This window comes from Centruroides vittatus, unplaced genomic scaffold, assembly GCF_030686945.1.
Source record: "Centruroides vittatus isolate TY-2023 unplaced genomic scaffold, ASM3068694v2 contig_294, whole genome shotgun sequence".
In the NCBI taxonomy this organism is placed as follows: domain Eukaryota; kingdom Metazoa; phylum Arthropoda; class Arachnida; order Scorpiones; family Buthidae; genus Centruroides; species Centruroides vittatus.
The window spans coordinates 7,525-25,721 of record NW_027121867.1 but is presented as its reverse complement, the minus strand read 5'-3'; the positions used below and the strand labels follow the sequence as shown (position 1 = coordinate 25,721).

Genomic DNA, 18,197 nt, shown 5'->3' with positions numbered 1-18,197 from the left:
TGGTAGAAAGAAAGAAGTATTAGAGTGACAGGATCAGTGTGCTATGAACTATATACTTATAGGAGGAAAAATGCAGACTGGGAAAAGAAGTTAACAAATATATTTAGAAGCAAATTTAAGGGAAATGAAAATACAGAGTATGGTAAAAAGTGGGAAAAAACAGCACTCACATATGTATGGAACCCTCTATGGTTGTGATGTCAAACAGTTTGGTTTGATAATTTCAACCATTACTGACATGTTTTGCATTCTCTCCTGATGGGATTGTATTCAATGATGAAAAACCTATCAAGCTGCTTGAAGTAAAGTGCCCCAAAATTGGTGCAGAAAAATCTGCAGAAGAAATGGTGCAATCTCTTAAGTATATAGTACACGATGGGCATGTCAATTACAGCTTTAAAAAAATCACAAGTATTATGGGCAGGTACAATTAGGTTTGGCTATATTAAATTTAAATTCATGTGATTTTGTAATATTCAGTAGCAAAGACCGAACCCTTAAAACCCTTGAAGTTTTAGCAGATTATTGTTTTATTCATAAATTGACAGAAAAGCTACTAAATGATTTTACCAAAATTATTTATCCTTACCTATGCAGACATAATTCTTAAATACAATCTTGCTTTTTCCATCAGAAATAACTTTTAGAAGAAAATACATATTACTTTGAATTTTATTAACTTATAACAATATTAGCACCCAATTAAACAAATACAACAAATTAAAATAAAGTCATTTTTTTTAATTTAGTATTTTATTCATAATTTGCAAAGAAAGATATTTTCTTACAGATTTATGCAAAATAATTATAAAATTATGTTTTATAGAGAGTTAAATACTAATGTTATGTTATGTTGTGTTTTGTTTTGGAATAAAATGTTTTGTCCTAACTAGTGTTTGAGTTCTTTATCATACAAAAATGAGTAAGCCTTATTAACTATGAGATTATAAAAACAGTATTAAATTGCTGTTTAATACTGCTTCATTATATAGGGTCAAAATGAAAATGCTCACACCACTCTTCAAAATTTGTCATCACCCAATATTGGTCTAGATAAATTTACCACACCACAAATAATGGTTAGAATTTTGTCAATATGTGGCAGTAAAGTCCAGTCTAATTTTTGTTTTAAAACAGCAAATAGTTTCATTCTCTGAATAGCACGTTCAACATGTACCCTGGCCTTTGCTATTTCTGCAGTTTCCAGTGCATCATGCTTACTTAACTGATTTTGCTTTCTTACAAACAGGTGGGCGTACTAAACCAATAGCTCTAGCAGAACAAGCATCTTCTATATGAAAACCTTTATCCGTCATTACTTGATCTGCATAAGGATCCAGTAAATTTAACAAATTTGATTCCTCAAATATGGCTTTGTCAGATGCCCTACCTCCATATGCTTTACTTAAATAGGTGATAAGACCAGATGGGGCAATTCCAACTAATACTTTAACAGTATGCTTACCATAGTAATGGGAATAAGTTAATATTCTGCAACTAAAACACTTTGGTTTTTCAACCGAAACTTCAGTGCAGTCCAAAATCACACGAACTTACCTTTGTGCTTTCAAAAATACAGCAAAGTTTTTCATTATCTCTTCTTTGGAAGGCCACACAATTGCAGCACCTAATACTTGACTCAGATAAGCAATAATATTGAAAAATATACTTCTACATGTTGTCATGGAAATTTGAAATAAAACTGAAACACAAGCAAAGGGCAAGGCCAGTTTTAACTTCTTCATAACAAGAACAATTCTGACTTTAGTAGATATTGTAGTAGGCTTATAAGCAGTATTGTTGGACTGCAACTCACTAACACAGGCAGAGATGGTATCAAGCATTTTAAAACTGTTTAAACCTGTGAGAATATTCAATTCATTGTCTGATTTTATTAAGTCAAACACAGTAAATTTTAGTTAGTTAGTTAGTTAGTTCTAGTTTTTTGGCACAAGAGCCATACAGGCTATGCTGCGCCATGACAAATAGTAAAATAAACCAAGCTAAATATATATATCACAAAACGTCAGAACAACACAAAAACACAAACAAGTGCAAACAAACAGAACAACACAAATATAAATATATAATAAATAAATAAATAAATTAGTTAACTTAAATCTCTCTATTAATATTTATAACTTTCAAAAAGTTCAGTATCTTATCAAGATTTGGCCTCTGGCCCAAAATCTCTCTCAGATTTGCATTTCCGAAATACTGTCTGCGACTCTGGTCAAAAGCAACACAGTTGCAAAGTATGTGTTTAACACTTAAAGTGTAAGTACTATTTTAGTTTACAACGATTATCGACTCTACCGTGTCGGAAACAACCGTTAACCTACCGGGTACTTTACTCGGATTCGCGTTAGCGTGCCAGGCCTGGACTTTAAGCGTGCACCGAATTAAATAAAGACAATATTTGTCAATAGAAAAAAACCAAAGATTTAATTAGTCGTTTAACAATAACTATGTACAATATTTAGTAAAAATCAAACAATTTATTCTAAGAAATTCAACAAAGTCAACCCGACAATTCTCGATTCAAATCTATGTCTAACTTAACTCTATTCCCCTTGGGAATCCGACAAAACCAAAAAGCTTAACTTATAACAATAATTCTTATAAACTAGAGATCCTAATCGTCACCTCAATATACTCGGAACCTATTTCCTTTTTCTCTCAAGACTCTCAGACTGTCGATCCAAATTCGAATCACTTTAAATCACCTTGGAACTATTCGAGATCCTATTGGACACCTCTCTATTACTGCTGCGAAGCTCACCAAGCTCGTTGCTATCAGAATTCACCTCCCCGTCTTCACTTGAGATTCGGGATTTATAGTGTGAGGTGACGTCACAATTCTTAATGCGGTCACTCCCCTCATTTACATACTTAAATGCTAACAATAACGTTTTTCATCGTCTGGCAGCCCTTTTTCCGACAGTTTACTCACTAACCTTTTACATTATTAGTTTTTACAATTCTTTCCGGGACGTTTTTATTACTTAAGGTTTAGCGAGTTTATTTCGTGCTTGTGGGTTCTCCCCCCCCTCTTCTCGGTGCGGACCTATTTTCTGCCGCTCGGGGAGCGCAAATGTGCGTGAGTCATATGGCGCTTTTCTTTCGTCGGTGAGTTGGGTTTTATTTCTTCTCTTTTTAAATACTTAAGGTGAATGGTGAGGAAACCTTCGTCCTAACAAAACATAAGCCCCAAACAAAAATAGAATAATAAGCAAAATAAAAGTAAAATAAAAATAACGCTCGGACTTGGTTCCTTACACCCCTTCCCCTTTAGAGTAAAGAGAAAGTTATTTCTCTTTTTACTTACTGCCAAACCTCCAACTCTTTTTTTTTTTTTTTAAGTAGTGCGCCTTATTTACAATTGCTGCCAGGTTACAAAGGAATCCGTCCCTTACAATGATTTATCATAAGCGAGAGTGACTCGTTGCTTAGTAACTTTATTCTAACGTAATGATACAATAGAGGGGAAACTGTTGACATGTGCTCATTTCGTGTTCCAAGGTTTGTTGCCATTTTCACGCTCTAATTTGGCGTGAACAGGGTGAAACGTTAACCCAAAATTTTGTTCTAACGATTATTATCATCTTTCTTACGCTACGGACTGATTGTCGGGTTATAATTTAGCATTGTTAATGGTTTTAGTATGTAGTTACTCCAGTCCGTCATCGTGAGAAAAACAAACAAAAAAATTTTGTTTTTTATTTTTTTTTTCTTCCCCCCCGTAGCCAAAATCCTTTCCCTTCTAGGGACCCTTGGATTACAATTTGGTCAAGGACCATCTGTAAAGAAAATATATATACCTCTGGTTTCCTTCTCTATCTTTGGGCTGTCGGCTTCCTGGTGAGACCGGCGAGTTGTCTGTAATCCACTCGTTGCATCGGTCGTAATCGTCGTTGGATGACTCCAGACGGTCTGGCTCTGGCGATGGACGGCGCTCGGGTTCCGTGATCCATCGACGATCCCGTAACGGAGTGTGATCCTCTAACGTTGCCCCTATTGGTTGCGAGTAGGGGTGTAGTAGTTTTCCTCTTTGGAAAAAGGGTGTATCGCTTCAGATTAGCGATATGTTGACTTCCGTGGCTGGCCCCAGTGTGGGGATCTTTTATCTCGTAGACTACTGGTGAGATAATCTTAGCGATCTCATAAGGTCCTGACCACTTAGGTGCCAATTTAGCGCTGAAGTGTCGGCTAGAAGAAGAAATAGGGTGAGCTTTTAAAACAACTAATGAACCCACCTTGAATGTATCTGGCCGTCTTCGTGAATTGTAAGCCCTTCTCTGTTTCTGTTGTGCAGTTCGCACGTTGTCTCGGGCTTGTTTTCTTATCTGTTGTAATTCTGCCCATTTTTCTCTAATAGTCGTAGGGCGACTTGGATAAGCCGTTAGACGGTCCCACGGGAGTGCAATCTCTCTCCCGAGATGTAGTTTAGCTGGCGTATATTTCGTCGAATCCTGTTCTGAAGTTCGTAAGGCCAGCGCAAATTCCGATATGTGGGTGTCCCATTCTTTGTGGTTCCTTTCGATGTATGCCGCAATCATCCTACCCAAGGTGCGGTTCGTTCTTTCCGTAAAATTCGACTGAGGGTGATATGGCGTCGTCAGGATATGCTTAATTCCGGTGCGGTTACAAACTTCCGCTAGGAGGTGAGATATGAATTGGGGTCCGTTATCGGATACTAAGATTTTTGGCATGCCATACCTGCAAAAGTATTCTTTATACATACAATTTACCACATTTTCCGCGGTAATCTTCCGCAGGGGAAAAATCTCCACCCACTTACTGAAATAATCCACCATAACAAGAAGATACTGATTACCTTTGTTGGACTTGGGATAGGGTCCCATAATGTCTACGCCTACCTTTTCCCCTGGTTCCGTTATCTCGGGGACTTGCATTAGTCCGGCCGTTTTCTTCTGGTCGAACTTCGTTATCTGGCATGTATGGCATCCTAGTACATATTCTTTTATGTCCTTTCTCATTCCAGGCCAATAGCAACGTTGTTGTATTTTTTTCGTAGTCTTTCGTACACCTAAGTGGCCAGCAGTGGGATGATTGTGTAGTTCTTGTAATACATCCTCCCGTAAGTTGTACGGAATTACTGGTCTGTAACCTCCAGTGTCATCTGTTTTCCGGCTATAATATAAAACATCATTTACTAGCCGGTAATGGGATGACTTACCTACTATTTCTGCTGACATGGCTGGGTCATTTGGTAAGTTCCCAGTCGCTAAGTAATCGTACAGTCCGCTCCACTGTGAATCAGTTCGTTGAGCGTCTATAAGGTCTTTCTCTCGTTCAAATGTTGTTACCGCTAACAATTTTGCGGTTATGTCTGAGTCGTTACTTAGTTGTGGATCTTCCAATGGACGTCTAGATAAAGCGTCTGGCAATTGATTGTCCTTTCCACTTCTGTGTTGGATTTGGAAACTAAATTCCTGCAATCTTAATGCCCATCTCATTAACCTACCTGAGAGGGATGTAGAACTATTAAGCCATCGTAATGCAGAATGGTCCGTTACGACGGTGAATTTGGTTCCGTCTAGGTAGATTTTGAACTTCTCTGTAGCCCATACAATGGCTAGACATTCAAGCTCCGTGGCCGTATAGTTCCTTTCGGCTGCGTTTAAAGTACGGCTAGCGTATGCAATGACTTTCTCCTGGCAAAGCACTGCTCCCAGTCCTACCGTGCTAGCGTCTGTATATAACGTATAGGGCACACCTGGCCTAGGAAGCTGCAAAATAGGTGCAGTTATCAACTTACTTTTTAGCTTTTCAAAAGCTTGCCGGCATTCTTCCGTCCACTCCCATCGTTTCCTTTTCCGCCGTAATTGATACAATGGTTCGGCAATAGTTGCGTAGTTAGGTATGAATCTACAGTACCAGCTGCACATTCCTAAAAAGGTGCTAAGATCCTTCGTATTTCTGGGCGTCGGAAACTCTCGAACGGCCCTTACTTTTTCATCTTCCGTCGCAATGCCTTTATTGCTGACTTTAAATCCCAGGTACTGAACGTCTGGGCGGCAAAAGTTACTCTTAGCCAACTTAATGGTTAGTCCTGCAGCTGCCAATCGTTTGAGCACATTGGTCAAATGTTCGATGTGTTCTGTAAAAGTAGATGAGTATATAATAATGTCGTCTAAGTAAACTTGGCAATACTTCCCTTTTTCTTCCTTTAGGACTTTGTCCATTAGTCTTTGGAATGTTGCCGGGGCGTTTTTGAGTCCAAACGGCATGACCAGGAATTCATACAAGCCACTATTCGTAATAAAGCTTGTCTTCGGTCTATCTTGTTCCTTTAATGGCACTTGCCAGTAACCAGACGATAAGTCCAAGGTAGTTATAAAGTTCGCTTCCTTAAGCGAAGTCAGTAATTCTGAAATAATCGGTAAAGGATATTTATCAGTCACTGTTACCTGATTTAGCTTTCTATAGTCAATACATAATCTCCAATCGCCCGTTTTTTTCTTGACCATGACGACCGGGGATGCCCACGGAGAATTTGATGGTTGGATGATACCATCTCTTAACATTTCCGCTATCTGGCGGTTCATTTCCTTTAACTTTACGTCAGAGTATTTATACGGACGTCCACATACTGGTGTCGCTTTGTCAGTGACGATTTCATGTTCTATCATATTAGTTAGTCCCGGCTTATCTGTAAACAGTTGCGAGTATTGCAATAATACATTTTTCAAAGTTACTAACCTTTCACCACTTAAAGTGGTTTGGAGTTCGTCCCACTTAGGTGAAATTCTCTCTTTGGGATGACTTACGTCCAAAGAAATTGTCAAATTCTTAAAGTCCATTGTTATTCTATGATTCTTGGCGAAATCACGCCCTAGTAAGCATGGCATTATAAGTCCTTTTACTACTACGCACGCCTGTCGAAGGGTAACACTTCCAATCTGGATTTTTGCCAGGAATTTTCCAATGGAGGTTCCTTTTCCTCCTTCAATGGCTAACTTAAAATTCGGCCCTGCTTGTAACCGAATATTTCTATTCTGCAAAGAAATTCTCCTCCACACTAACTCATTGATTAAAGTAAAGTCAGAACCCGTATCAATCCGGGCTGAGGTTAGTACTCCATTAATAAAAATATTTACCTCAGGCAACTTGGAGGCTTCACTCACGATTAGTCCTACGGTGGAGGTATTTGGATCCATATCGGAGACAGGATCCTCCCCTCGCTGTCTCCGGTTTAGTTTAAAGGTTTTCTTTTTCCATTACCCTTCCTTTTCCAGGTTACTTTTCGTTCGGGACTATTGGGCGTCTTGACATTTGTTTGATCATTTTGTCCTTTCCCTTTTGGACAATTCCTCGAAAAATGTCCCACCTCACCACATGAATAACAGGTCATGGGTGACTTTGCCGGTGCAAAATTTTTCGGCTCTAGCTGCTTACTTACTTTTCGACAGTCCTTAATCTGCTTTGCACTGTCAGGAGAACCTTGGTCGTTTCGTCTAAATTCGTACTCTTTCGCAGTACGTACTAACTCGTTTAATGAATAAGAACGGCGATTTTCCAGATACTCACGTAACGGAAGAGGCATCTGGGCAACTACACATTGTATAATTTCCTCATCCCGAGCTAAAGGTCTCCACGTGCGGTATAGCTGAACTGTGGTCCATATAAACTGCTCGACTCCATTGGTTCCTGTGTATTGTCGACTAAATAGTTCTTTAGCGACAGCTACTTCGTCAGCTAAAGGAGCGTAAAGATCCAGAAAAGATCGCTTAAACAACGGCCAACTGTTGCCGATTCGGTGGCGTCCTTCATTCTTCCACCACATTGCTGGGCTACCGCGAAGACAACTAGCGGCAGTATCAACCCATCTAGTGTTCGGTATTTGGTTTACCAGGAAATGCTGTTCGAGGTCCTGCAAGAAATCATTAGCAGTTAATGCTGACCTACCGTTAAATTGGATGGCTGGCGGCGGCGGTGCAGTCTGAAGCCAGACCATCGATGCATTAGATGTAGGCACTTCCTGTCTCGGAGTAGAAGTTTCGGGCCGTACAGCACTTGTAACGTTCGGTGTTGTTGGCTCTACAATTCCAGACGTGACACATGAAGTCAGATGAGTCACGGCGTTTGACAAGGATGACACTTGTTGCAACAGTACTGACAATTGTTGTTGCAACTGGTTATATTCGGCTCGGGTGACTGGTGCACTATCTTCCATTTTTTTTTGAGATTACGAGGTGTTATTCCTCTAAGCTAAAGTCAAGATCAACAAAGAAAGCAACAAAGTCTAATATTAACCTTTAGAGTCCCTGTTCGGGCGCCAGTTGTAAAGTACTATTTTAATTTACAACGATTATCGACTCTACCGTGTCGGAAACAACCGTTAACCTACCGGGTACTTTACTCGGATTCGCGTTAGCGTGCCAGGCCTGGACTTTAAGCGTGCACCGAATTAAATAAAGACAATATTTGTCAATAGAAAAAAACCAAAGATTTAATTAATCGTTTAGCAATAACTATGTACAATATTTAGTAAAAATCAAACAATAATTTATTCAAAGAAATTCAACAAAGTCAACCCGACAATTCTCGATTCAAATCTATGTCTAACTTAACTCTATTCCCCTTGGGAATCCGACAAAACCAAAAAGTTTAACTTATAACAATAATTCTTATAAACTAGAGATCCTAATCGTCACCTCAATATACTCGGAACCTATTTCCTTAAACTCTCAAGACTTTCTCAGACTGTCGATCCAAACTTCGAATCACTTCAAAATCACCTTGGAACTATTCGAGATCCTATCGGACACCTCTCTATTACTGCTGCGAAGCTCACCAAGCTCGTTGCTATCAGAATTCACCTCTCCGTCTTCACTTGAGACTCGGGATTTATAGTGTGAGGTGACGTCACAATTCTGAATGCGGTCACTCCCCTCATTTACATACTTAAATGCTAACAATAACGTTTTTCATCGTCTGGCAGCCCTTTTTCCGACAGTTTACTCACTAACCTTTTACATTATTAGTTTTTACAATTCTTTCCGGGACGTTTTTATTACTTAAGGTTTAGCGAGTTTATTTCGTGCTTGTGGGTTCTCCCCCCCCTCTTCTCGGTGCGGACCTATTCTTCTGCCGCTCGGGGAGCGCAAATGTGCGTGAGTCCTATGGCGCTTTTCTTTCGTCGGTGAGTTGGGTTTTATTTCTTCTCTTTTTAAATACTTAAGGTGAATGGTGAGGAAACCTTCGTCCTAACAAAACATAAGCCCCAAACAAAAATAGAATAATAAGCAAAATAAAAGTAAAATAAAAATAACGCTCGGACTTGGTTCCTTACAAAAGTACAGTTGCAATACTGGCATACTGGCTGGTCATCACCCTTCAAAAGTTATTGATGAGTCAGCCGAGTATGTCCAATCCTCAGACGAGTAAGAATGACTTCAGATCTCCTATCATACTGTTTGTTGTGTGTTCAATTTTCTATTATAGGTTTGATCTCGTAAAGTTTATTGTGGACTTGTTTGTTCCACACATATTGCCATCTCTCTGCTAGTCGTTAAAACACGACTAGCTTCAAGTCACCTCCTTCCATAAACATTGTAGGCTGAGAAGGACTTGCTGACTTTGCAGCTGCGTCAGCTTCTTCATTCCCTCTTATACCTACATGGCCTGGGACCCAACGAAATTTTACAAGAATATTACTCGCAATCAGATGGCAAAACAGTTTGCGAATTTTAATCAGTATAGAGTGAGAACTAGGTTCATGTGAGATCAAAGCCTAAAGTGCACTAACTGAGTCAGTGTAAATAACACAGCGACGATGACCTTTCCTAATTACATATTTTAAGGCTAGGTAAATAGCCTGCAACTCTGCAGTAAAGATAGAAGAATTCGATGCAATTTGTTCTGCCACGATCTCATCCTGGCAGACAAAGGCTGAACCAACGTAGTCAACCTGATTTCGATCCATCAGTATAAATAGGAATTAAATTCCTGTCGTGGTGTTGAATTTCTGCAAAGTGCTGCCTATAGATGTAGTCCGGGATGGATTTTTTAGGAAAAACTGCTTTAAGCTTAAATCAACATTTATCACAAGAGATGACCAAGGTGATATATTATCGACCTCGGCCTGTGAGATGTTGCTTGTGTCCACGTCAATCGTGCTGCTTACATTCTCCATTCTAATGTCAAATGTAGGGACACAACTTGGGCTAGCTGTTAATAATCTTTTCAGCTGAGTATCTGATACTCTACAAAAACTGAAGGTTTAGCCAGAGATTTCTCTTTAATGTAATAGAACAAAGACAACTGCTCTCTCCTGAGAGATAGTGGAGGCTCATAAGCATCTACGTACAAACTTTGGACAGGAAAAGTTCGAAACGCACCAGTGCACAAACGCAATGCTTGATGGTGGATTGGATCCAGCATCCGAAGAGTAGATTCTCATGCAGAGCCATACACAATACATCCATAATCAAGCTTAGAGCGAACAAGGGCTCTATACACTCTGATCATTGAACATTTGTCTGCTCCCCAGAATGAGCAGCATAATACCTTTAAAAGGTTCAGAGATTTTAAGCATCTACTCTTCAAATTGCGCAAGTGTGGTAAGAACATCAATTTATGGTCAAACACGACACCCAAAAATTTTGCTTCATTGACTATTGGGATTTTAAACGCATTTAGGTGAATTTCAGGGTCCAGGTGCAAACCACGCCTTCGGCAAAAGTGGATGCACGAGGTCTTTTCTGCATTAAAAGTAAAACCATTGGTCTTGGACCAATTGTCTATGCGGTTTAGTGAGGTTTGCAGTTGTCTCTCGATGAAACTCATGTTACTAGACTGACAAGAGATCTGAAAGTCATCCACATACAAGGAGTGTTTCACACTGGAAGAAAGACACTTAGCTATGCTATTAATTTTAATTAGAAACAGAGTCACACTCAAAATAGAACCTTGAGGAACACCTTCTTCTTGTGTAAAAGGCCTAGATAAAGTGTTGCCCATCCTGACTTGGAATCTTCGATTCTGTAGGAAGTTTTTTATAAAAATTGGCAAATTACCCCGCAATCCGAATTTGTGCAGATCACGGAGTATCCCGTATCGCCAGCAGCGATCATAGGCCTTCTCTATATCAAAAAACACAGACACTAAGTGCTGTCGTCTAACAAACGCTTCGCGTATGGATGTTTCAAGATTTAGTAAATTGTCTGTGGTACTTCTGTTCCTACGAAATCCACTCTGATGTGGTGAAAAGTAGTTCTTTTCCTCTAGGAGGAACATCAGGCGTCTGTTTACCATTCTCTCGAAAAGTTTGCACAGACAACTAGTCAAAGAAATTGGTCTATAATTAAAGGGATTCTTGCGGTCTTTATTTGGTTTGGGTATGGGAATAATAATTGATAGCCTCCAAGAGTCAGGAAAAATATGTTCCGTCCATATTCTGTTAAACAGATTCAGAAGGTTACTAAGGGAATTGTTTGACAAATTTTTTATCATGCTGTAGTGGATTTTATCCGGACCTACAGCAGCATTCCCCGAGCAAGAGATTGCTGTACATAGTTCTATTCTGCTGAATGGCACATTATATTCCTCATTAGATGGAGACTGGAAGTTTAAATATTGTTTTTCCAGTTTGGACTTTATAAGCCTGAAAATTTGTTGTATACATAATATTGCTGGATGAAGACGAAAATGTTTCACCCAACAAATCGGCAATACCTTTTACGTCACTGATTATTGTGCCATTACTTTCCAGCATGGACAGGGTGTGAGAAACATATTCTCCATTAATTTTATGGATTTTATCCCAGACTGCTTTTGAGCTGGTGGAAGATGTTATGCTAGAAACATACTTCCTCCAAGAATCCCTTTGGCTTTGCCTCCTTATTTTTCTGGCATTTGCCTTTGCTTTTTTAAAAGCAACCAAATTGTTAGCAGTGGGGTATCTTCTGAAAATCCCCCATGCTTTCTTTTGCTTTTTAAATGCTGCCTTGCAATTCTGATCCCACCGTGGTTTCGGATGTTTTGGATATCTGGTTGACGTTTTCCCCATTGTTTTTTCGGCTGCCTGAATAATACTGGAAGTGACAACTTCGACTGCATCATTGATGTCAGCAGTATTGACCATTTCCTCAGTGATGTTAGCCAAAGAGGAAAATGCAGGCCAATCTGCCATTTCAAGTTTCCAGCGTGGTGGACGGGCTGTTTCACAGCTTTCTCTGCCTCGATATTATAAAAATATTGGGAAGTGGTTGCTGGAAAGTGGATTAGATCCAACCTCCCATGTAAACGCTGAAAACAGATTTGGGGTTGCTAATGATAGATGAATGGCAGTGAATGTTCTTGTTGGGGCATGGAAGTATGTCACTTCTCCAGTATTAAATAAATATACTTTGTGATTGCCTATGAACCTTTCAATGGCTCTGCCTCGACGATTGATATCGTGGCTGCCCCACATTGGATTGTGGCCATTGAAATCACTGAGTAGAAGGAATAGAGTCGGCAGTTGTTCAACCGAGTCATCCAATTCAACGTCATTGACTCTGACATCTGGTGGCAAGTATATGGAACAAACTGTGACAGTAACACCAATTGAAATTCTGACTGCCACAGCTTGCAGCTCTGTTGTTATTTGTACTGGTAAGGACGGGATGCGGTTTGAGACCAGTATAGCCACACCTCCACTGGCAGGGTTGTGGCTGTCATCATCCTTACGGTAGAGATCGAATCCTTGTAAAGAAATTTTTTCTCCAGGTTTTAGATGTGTTTCCTGAAGTGCCACGCAGAGAGATGAGGTAGATGATGTCAAGTGTTTAACGTCAGAGAAGTTGTTGTGGAAACCACGACAGTTCCATTGGATTATTTTGTAATCCATTATGTGTTTGTTGAGGCAGTATTCTTTGCAAAAGTGTCCCTCTTCAATTTCACAGAGGATTTTCCTTTTGGAGGTGAGGTTGGTTGTGTCACCTCCATATTAGTCTCTTCATCAGAGATATCAGAGAACTCACTCATAGATTGAGCCTCTGATTTTTTAGATTTAGAGAGAGCTGCTTTCACTCTCTGTTTGTTTAGTGGGTTCTTATTAGCCTTTTTAGAACCCAGGTTTCTTGTTGTTACCCCTGTTTTAGGTAAGAGTGTTTTTTGTTTTACATTCTCTTTTTCTGGTGTTTTCTTTGATGGGATCAGTAGGCATTTCGCATGGCGAGTGAGAGATTCTTTTGGAGAAACTGAAATATCCGTTTGAACTGCACATGTCTTTGTGGATTTCAAAACAGCTGCAAATGTCTTCTGTTTCAATGGTGCACTTGAAATCCAACAAGTAAAAACAGTTAGCAACATACCTTACCAGAGTCTCAGCGCATGGTCACTTCTTTTTCTCTCTGCCATGCAGGGCATTTACGGGAGTAGGCTGGATGGGCATCTTTGCAATTCACACAGCATGGAGTATTGGTACACTCAGTGCTCTGGTGACCTTCAGTTCCACACTGTGCACATACGCTCTTTCCTCGGCAGGATGTTTGAGAACGTCCAAACCGCTGGCATTTGAAGCAGCGCAGTGGGTTTGGAATATATGGTCGAACTGGGCATCGAAGATATCCCGCAGTAACAAATGATGGCAATGTCGGCTTTCCAAAAGTGAGAATGAGATGTTTAGTCGGTATCAACTTGCCATCAGGACGGATGGAGATGCGTTGGACAGCTGTGACACCTTGATCCAAAAGACCGATCTGGATATCTGATTCATCTTCAGACATCAGATCGATCTCAGATATCACACCACGTGATGAGTTCAAACTTGCGTGTGGTGTGATGGTGACTTTTATGTCTCCTAGAGATGTCATGTTCAAAAGCTTTGCTGACTGTTGAGAGGAGGCTGCTTCTATCAGTAGGTCCCCTGACCTCAATTTTTGTATTTTCTTCAGATGCCCAATAGTTGATTCAAACAACTTTTGAATTAGGAAAGGGGAACACTTAGACATAGGTTTTTTGCCAGAACTATGCACAATGAGATAAGCTGGTTGGCTGGAGGAACTGACCTGCTTTGGTGGTGATGCACCATTGCTTGTAATTTTTGATTTTGATGAATCCATATTTAAGAATTTATATTCACCCACCATGGGGCTCAACAAGGGGATGCCGTCACATGAGAGGATCCCATAGACCATAGGTGGGGAACCTGCAGCCTCCGCGAGGTTCTTGTGCGGCCCTTTGCCACCTAGTACAAAATGGTAGAGTTCATTTCAAACAACTATTGTACATCAACGCCATGACAGTTGCGCGAAAAATCCCGCCAAAGACAGTCATATTGTAACATGACGTCAGAATACTAGTCTGTATGTTTATGTAATTTACATATCTAAAAGAAACGAATAATGTTCTATGTAATATTTATTTGAAAATAAATTAAAATTACAAAATACTACTTACAAAATTTGTCATACAATTCATTAGTCAGCTGATTGTCTTTGCAAAAAAAAATTTTAATTAGCGCTAGCAGCGCCATCTACCTTGTCTAAGAAGTAAACAAAACTCGGTTTCAGATCTCCCATTTGAGTGTCACACCTTGCTTTGGCTTCTCTGACTCGCATCTCTCAACGCTTCCCTGTTGCGATCTTCAGCAAACTGTAGTTAATAGTGCGTGCTTATAACAGTTACACGGTTTTATTGTATTTCTAGAAAGTATACACTTTGTTAAAGATATTATTTGATATTCATGTTTTTATCCATCATGTCAAGTAGTAAGAGAAGAAAATTAAATGATGAAAACAGAACATTTAATGTAGAATGGGAGTTAGATTTTTTCTTTACTGCTGAGAAAGATAAAATAATGTGTTTGTTGTGCAATACAGTTTTAAATACTTTAAAAAAAGCGAATGCAAATAAACACTATTTGACTAATAAAGAACATAAATATTTCGCTTTAGAAGGTGAATCACGAAAAGTTGCACTTCAAAAGTTGAAAAATGAGAAGCATCATCAGCAGGCATCTTTTAGTGCCTTTGTAAATCAAAATTCCGCTGCAGTTGCTGTTACGTATAAAATAGCACATATACTTGGAAAAAGGGGCAAACCATTTAGTGACATTGAAATAATTAAAGAATGTATTGTTGAAGCAGTGAGTATGTTAGATCCAAGAAATGTCGACAAATACAAACAATTACCTCTTTCAAGAAGAACTAACAGATCGACAGCACGAATTAGCGCAAAATGTAACAGAGCAACTTCATACAATTATACAAAATGAAGATGTTTATTTTTCAATTGCTTTAGATGAAAGCACTGATAAAACAGATTCGGCACAAGTTTTATATTTTATTCGTGCTATAACTAAAGATTTTCAATGTTACGAAGAACTACTTGCGTTGGGTACACTAACTGGAAGAACTCGCGGAGCCGATATTTTCGAAAACTTCAAAGAAGTATGTAATAAATTACAATTGAATGTCAGTAATTTAGTCAGTGTCTGCACCAATGGCGCACCTTCCATGAGAAGCAAAAAAGACGGATTCGTTGCTTTGTTAAAAAAGGAAAACTTAAACTTGAAAAAATTGATATCATTTCACTGCATTTTGCATCAGCAAAATCTTTGCGCAAAATCTACCATTTTGCAAGACACTGTGGATAGAACCATTGCCATTGTCAACTATATTCGCGTAAATGCAATGCGTCATCGTGAATTTCGGCAGATGCTCTCTTTAGATGAGGAAACGTATAGTGTTGACCTACCATACTACTGCAAGGTTCGCTGGCTATCAACAGGTCAGGTTTTGATAAAAGTTTTGTCTTTACGACGACAAATTTTAAACTTTTATCAAGAACAAGGAAAACAATGTGATCTATCAGATGAAGTATTTCTCAGAAACCTTGCATTTTTGTCTGATATGATGACAAAACAAAACAATTTAAATGTTTGCCTGCAAGGTGAAACGAGGTATATTTATGAAATGTGGCAAAAGATCCAAGCGTTTAGAAAAAAATTATCATTTTTCAAAACATTGCTTTGTCGATCGGAAATATCTGCACAACACTTCCCGGAGCTAGCTAAAATGTTAAATGAGCAGAACTGTGAAAATAAAATATTCGATGAATATGTAGGTGTCTTGGATTGTTTAATAGAAGAGTATACTAATAGATTTTCTGATTTTGACGAGCACACTCCTGCTATGAAACTGGCATTTGAACCACATTTAATAGATATATCCGAGGCTCCTGCAGAACTACAAATGGAGTTAATTGATTTAGGGGAAGATAGTATCATCAAATCCCTTTTTAACGCTAAAAAGGATCCCATAGAAATCTGGAAAAATGCTGTTGAATATCCATGCCTTCGAGAACATGCTCGCCGTTTACTTTCCTGCTTCGGAAGTACCTACTGTTGCGAGAAAACATTTTCTCTCATGTCAAAAATAAAAACAAATTTAAGAACGCAAATTACAGATGCACATTTAGAGGATCAATTAAAGCTGTGTGTTACGAAGCTTGATCCAAATATACAATTACTGTCAAACAAAAAACAAAGCCAAATAAGTCACTAACTTAGTGAATAAAAAAATATTTTTTATTGTATTTTTTTATAATATTTTTATATTATTTTATATGTATATTATATTTCATTTTTTCTATATAATGCAATAAATTGTTAAATCTATAGAAAAACTATAATAATTTCACAAAAGTCACTTTCTTAGGTCAATCAGCTTATGCGGCCTCTCTTATTGCTGCCTAATTTAAATGTGGCCTCTAATGGTAAAAAGGTTCCCCACCTCTGCCATAGACCGTCACACCAGGGTTTCCCAGGAGCTATACCCTCACAATGCAGTCAAGAAGAGCACATCTTGTCTGACGTGTCTGCCCGGTCTGCACCGATCAGTTGACTCCAAGCCGAGGTCAAGAATGACTCAACAACCAGCCGATTGACTCAAACGGAGCCTGATTTGAGCCTCCCGTTTATCTGAAGCAGGGGCCAAAGCAGTGTTTGGGGACGTTATGTTGCCCCTCAACTACCAGGATCCCCCTTTCCGGCATACGGGACACCACGCACAGCAAACACGTGGGTGGGCGTTCAGATCCCAGGGATGGTAAAGAAGAGATACTAAACCATCTCTGGGAGGTCCCCTCACCACGGACAGGAACCCACATCGAGGGGATGTACTGGGCTGTGACAATTCCAAAATGTTGGTGTCATTATTAGGTTGATATGTAGATTTTTCCTTGATAGAAGTTTTCTTATTTGCCGGTTCCAAACCTAAAAATTTAGTGATTTCAATCATTATAAGATCTTGTTTTGGCATAGCGTTATTAAAGAAATGCATCTGACAAAATTAAGAAACAAACCTTTATTCTGTATTTCTCGTCTTTTTTGGGCATGAATGGACCTTTGCTCAGCAATCTGTTTTGAGGTGGTTGTATCAAACTTCCTTATCAATATGTTTTTAGTTGGATACGAATTAGGTTTTAAATAATGACGAGCACATGGTAAACCTATGAAAACGTAAGTACCATATGTGATAACAGTTAAAATATACTTATAAGAAATGTTTTTATTACCTGCAAATAGTAATCGTCTTTATCAAAATGCAAACTGCAAACATACGTAGATTTCGTTGATTGCTTTCCTAACTTTAGTTTTATTTCCCACTTTTTTCTCAGTAATTTATCTTTTGGGAATGTGTGCATATGTATTGAGTTTGATGTACCTTTAGACTTACATCCAAATACACAGCAATACTTATTATTTACCATTGTAGGTTAAATACTTTCTAATTCTTACTGACCACAGACATACATTATACCCATAGTAGTCACCATTATGTAGTTCGCGCTAACACCTGTAGATGTCAGATCGATCGTTGGCACAAGCGAATTGCTGACCTTTCTTCTTTAAACTTAAGCAAGAGGAAAAGTGAGAAATTTTGCATTTGTTGAGTGAGGTTGTGTTTTGTGCTGGTTTGCAAGGTTTTGGATTTTTTCTGCAAAGTTCACAGTTTTGTTCTACAATTTACCAAGTAAGTTTATCATAATCATATCCCTATTTCCTTTATTTTTGCTAATTGTTTTATTTCGCGTAAGATAAATAAAACAGCATTTTAAATTTTGTTTCGCCATCTGATTTTATATTAAAAAAGTGGTGGTGATGTCTTTTCTCCATGTGGCATGTCATTTTAAGTATTTCTTACCTGTGAGATTGTCATTAACCATTCCGAACAATGTTC

At 38.8% G+C, this 18,197-nt stretch overlaps 4 protein-coding genes and 1 long non-coding RNA gene across 5 annotated transcripts; 1 reads left to right on the top strand and 4 right to left on the bottom strand.

The window, feature by feature from the left end:
* Positions 1–1,217: 1,217 nt before the first annotated feature.
* Positions 1,218–1,844, bottom strand: LOC136972506 (uncharacterized). Its single transcript, XM_067267091.1, has 2 exons — positions 1,558–1,844; positions 1,218–1,491 (listed from the first exon to the last, which is right to left on the bottom strand). Exons 1-2 carry the CDS (start codon positions 1,842–1,844, stop codon positions 1,218–1,220), a joined length of 561 nt encoding a protein of 186 aa, XP_067123192.1.
* A 5,375-nt stretch (positions 1,845–7,219) lies between these two features.
* Positions 7,220–8,200, bottom strand: LOC136972505 (uncharacterized). The gene has a single exon (XM_067267090.1). It carries the CDS (start codon positions 8,198–8,200, stop codon positions 7,220–7,222), a length of 981 nt encoding a protein of 326 aa, XP_067123191.1.
* Positions 8,201–13,337: 5,137 nt separating this feature from the next.
* LOC136972503 (uncharacterized) lies at positions 13,338–14,102 on the bottom strand. Its single transcript, XM_067267089.1, has one exon. The coding sequence runs from the start codon at positions 14,100–14,102 to the stop codon at positions 13,338–13,340; it is 765 nt and encodes a 254-aa protein (XP_067123190.1).
* Positions 14,103–15,122: 1,020 nt separating this feature from the next.
* LOC136972502 (general transcription factor II-I repeat domain-containing protein 2B-like) lies at positions 15,123–16,520 on the top strand. The gene has a single exon (XM_067267088.1). It carries the CDS (start codon positions 15,123–15,125, stop codon positions 16,518–16,520), a length of 1,398 nt encoding a protein of 465 aa, XP_067123189.1.
* Positions 16,521–17,139: 619 nt separating this feature from the next.
* Positions 17,140–17,662, bottom strand: LOC136972501 (uncharacterized). Its single transcript, XR_010880345.1, has 3 exons — positions 17,579–17,662; positions 17,320–17,466; positions 17,140–17,230 (listed from the first exon to the last, which is right to left on the bottom strand). It is a non-coding gene; the product is annotated as an uncharacterized lncRNA (long non-coding RNA).
* Between the last annotated feature and the right edge of the window lie 535 nt (positions 17,663–18,197).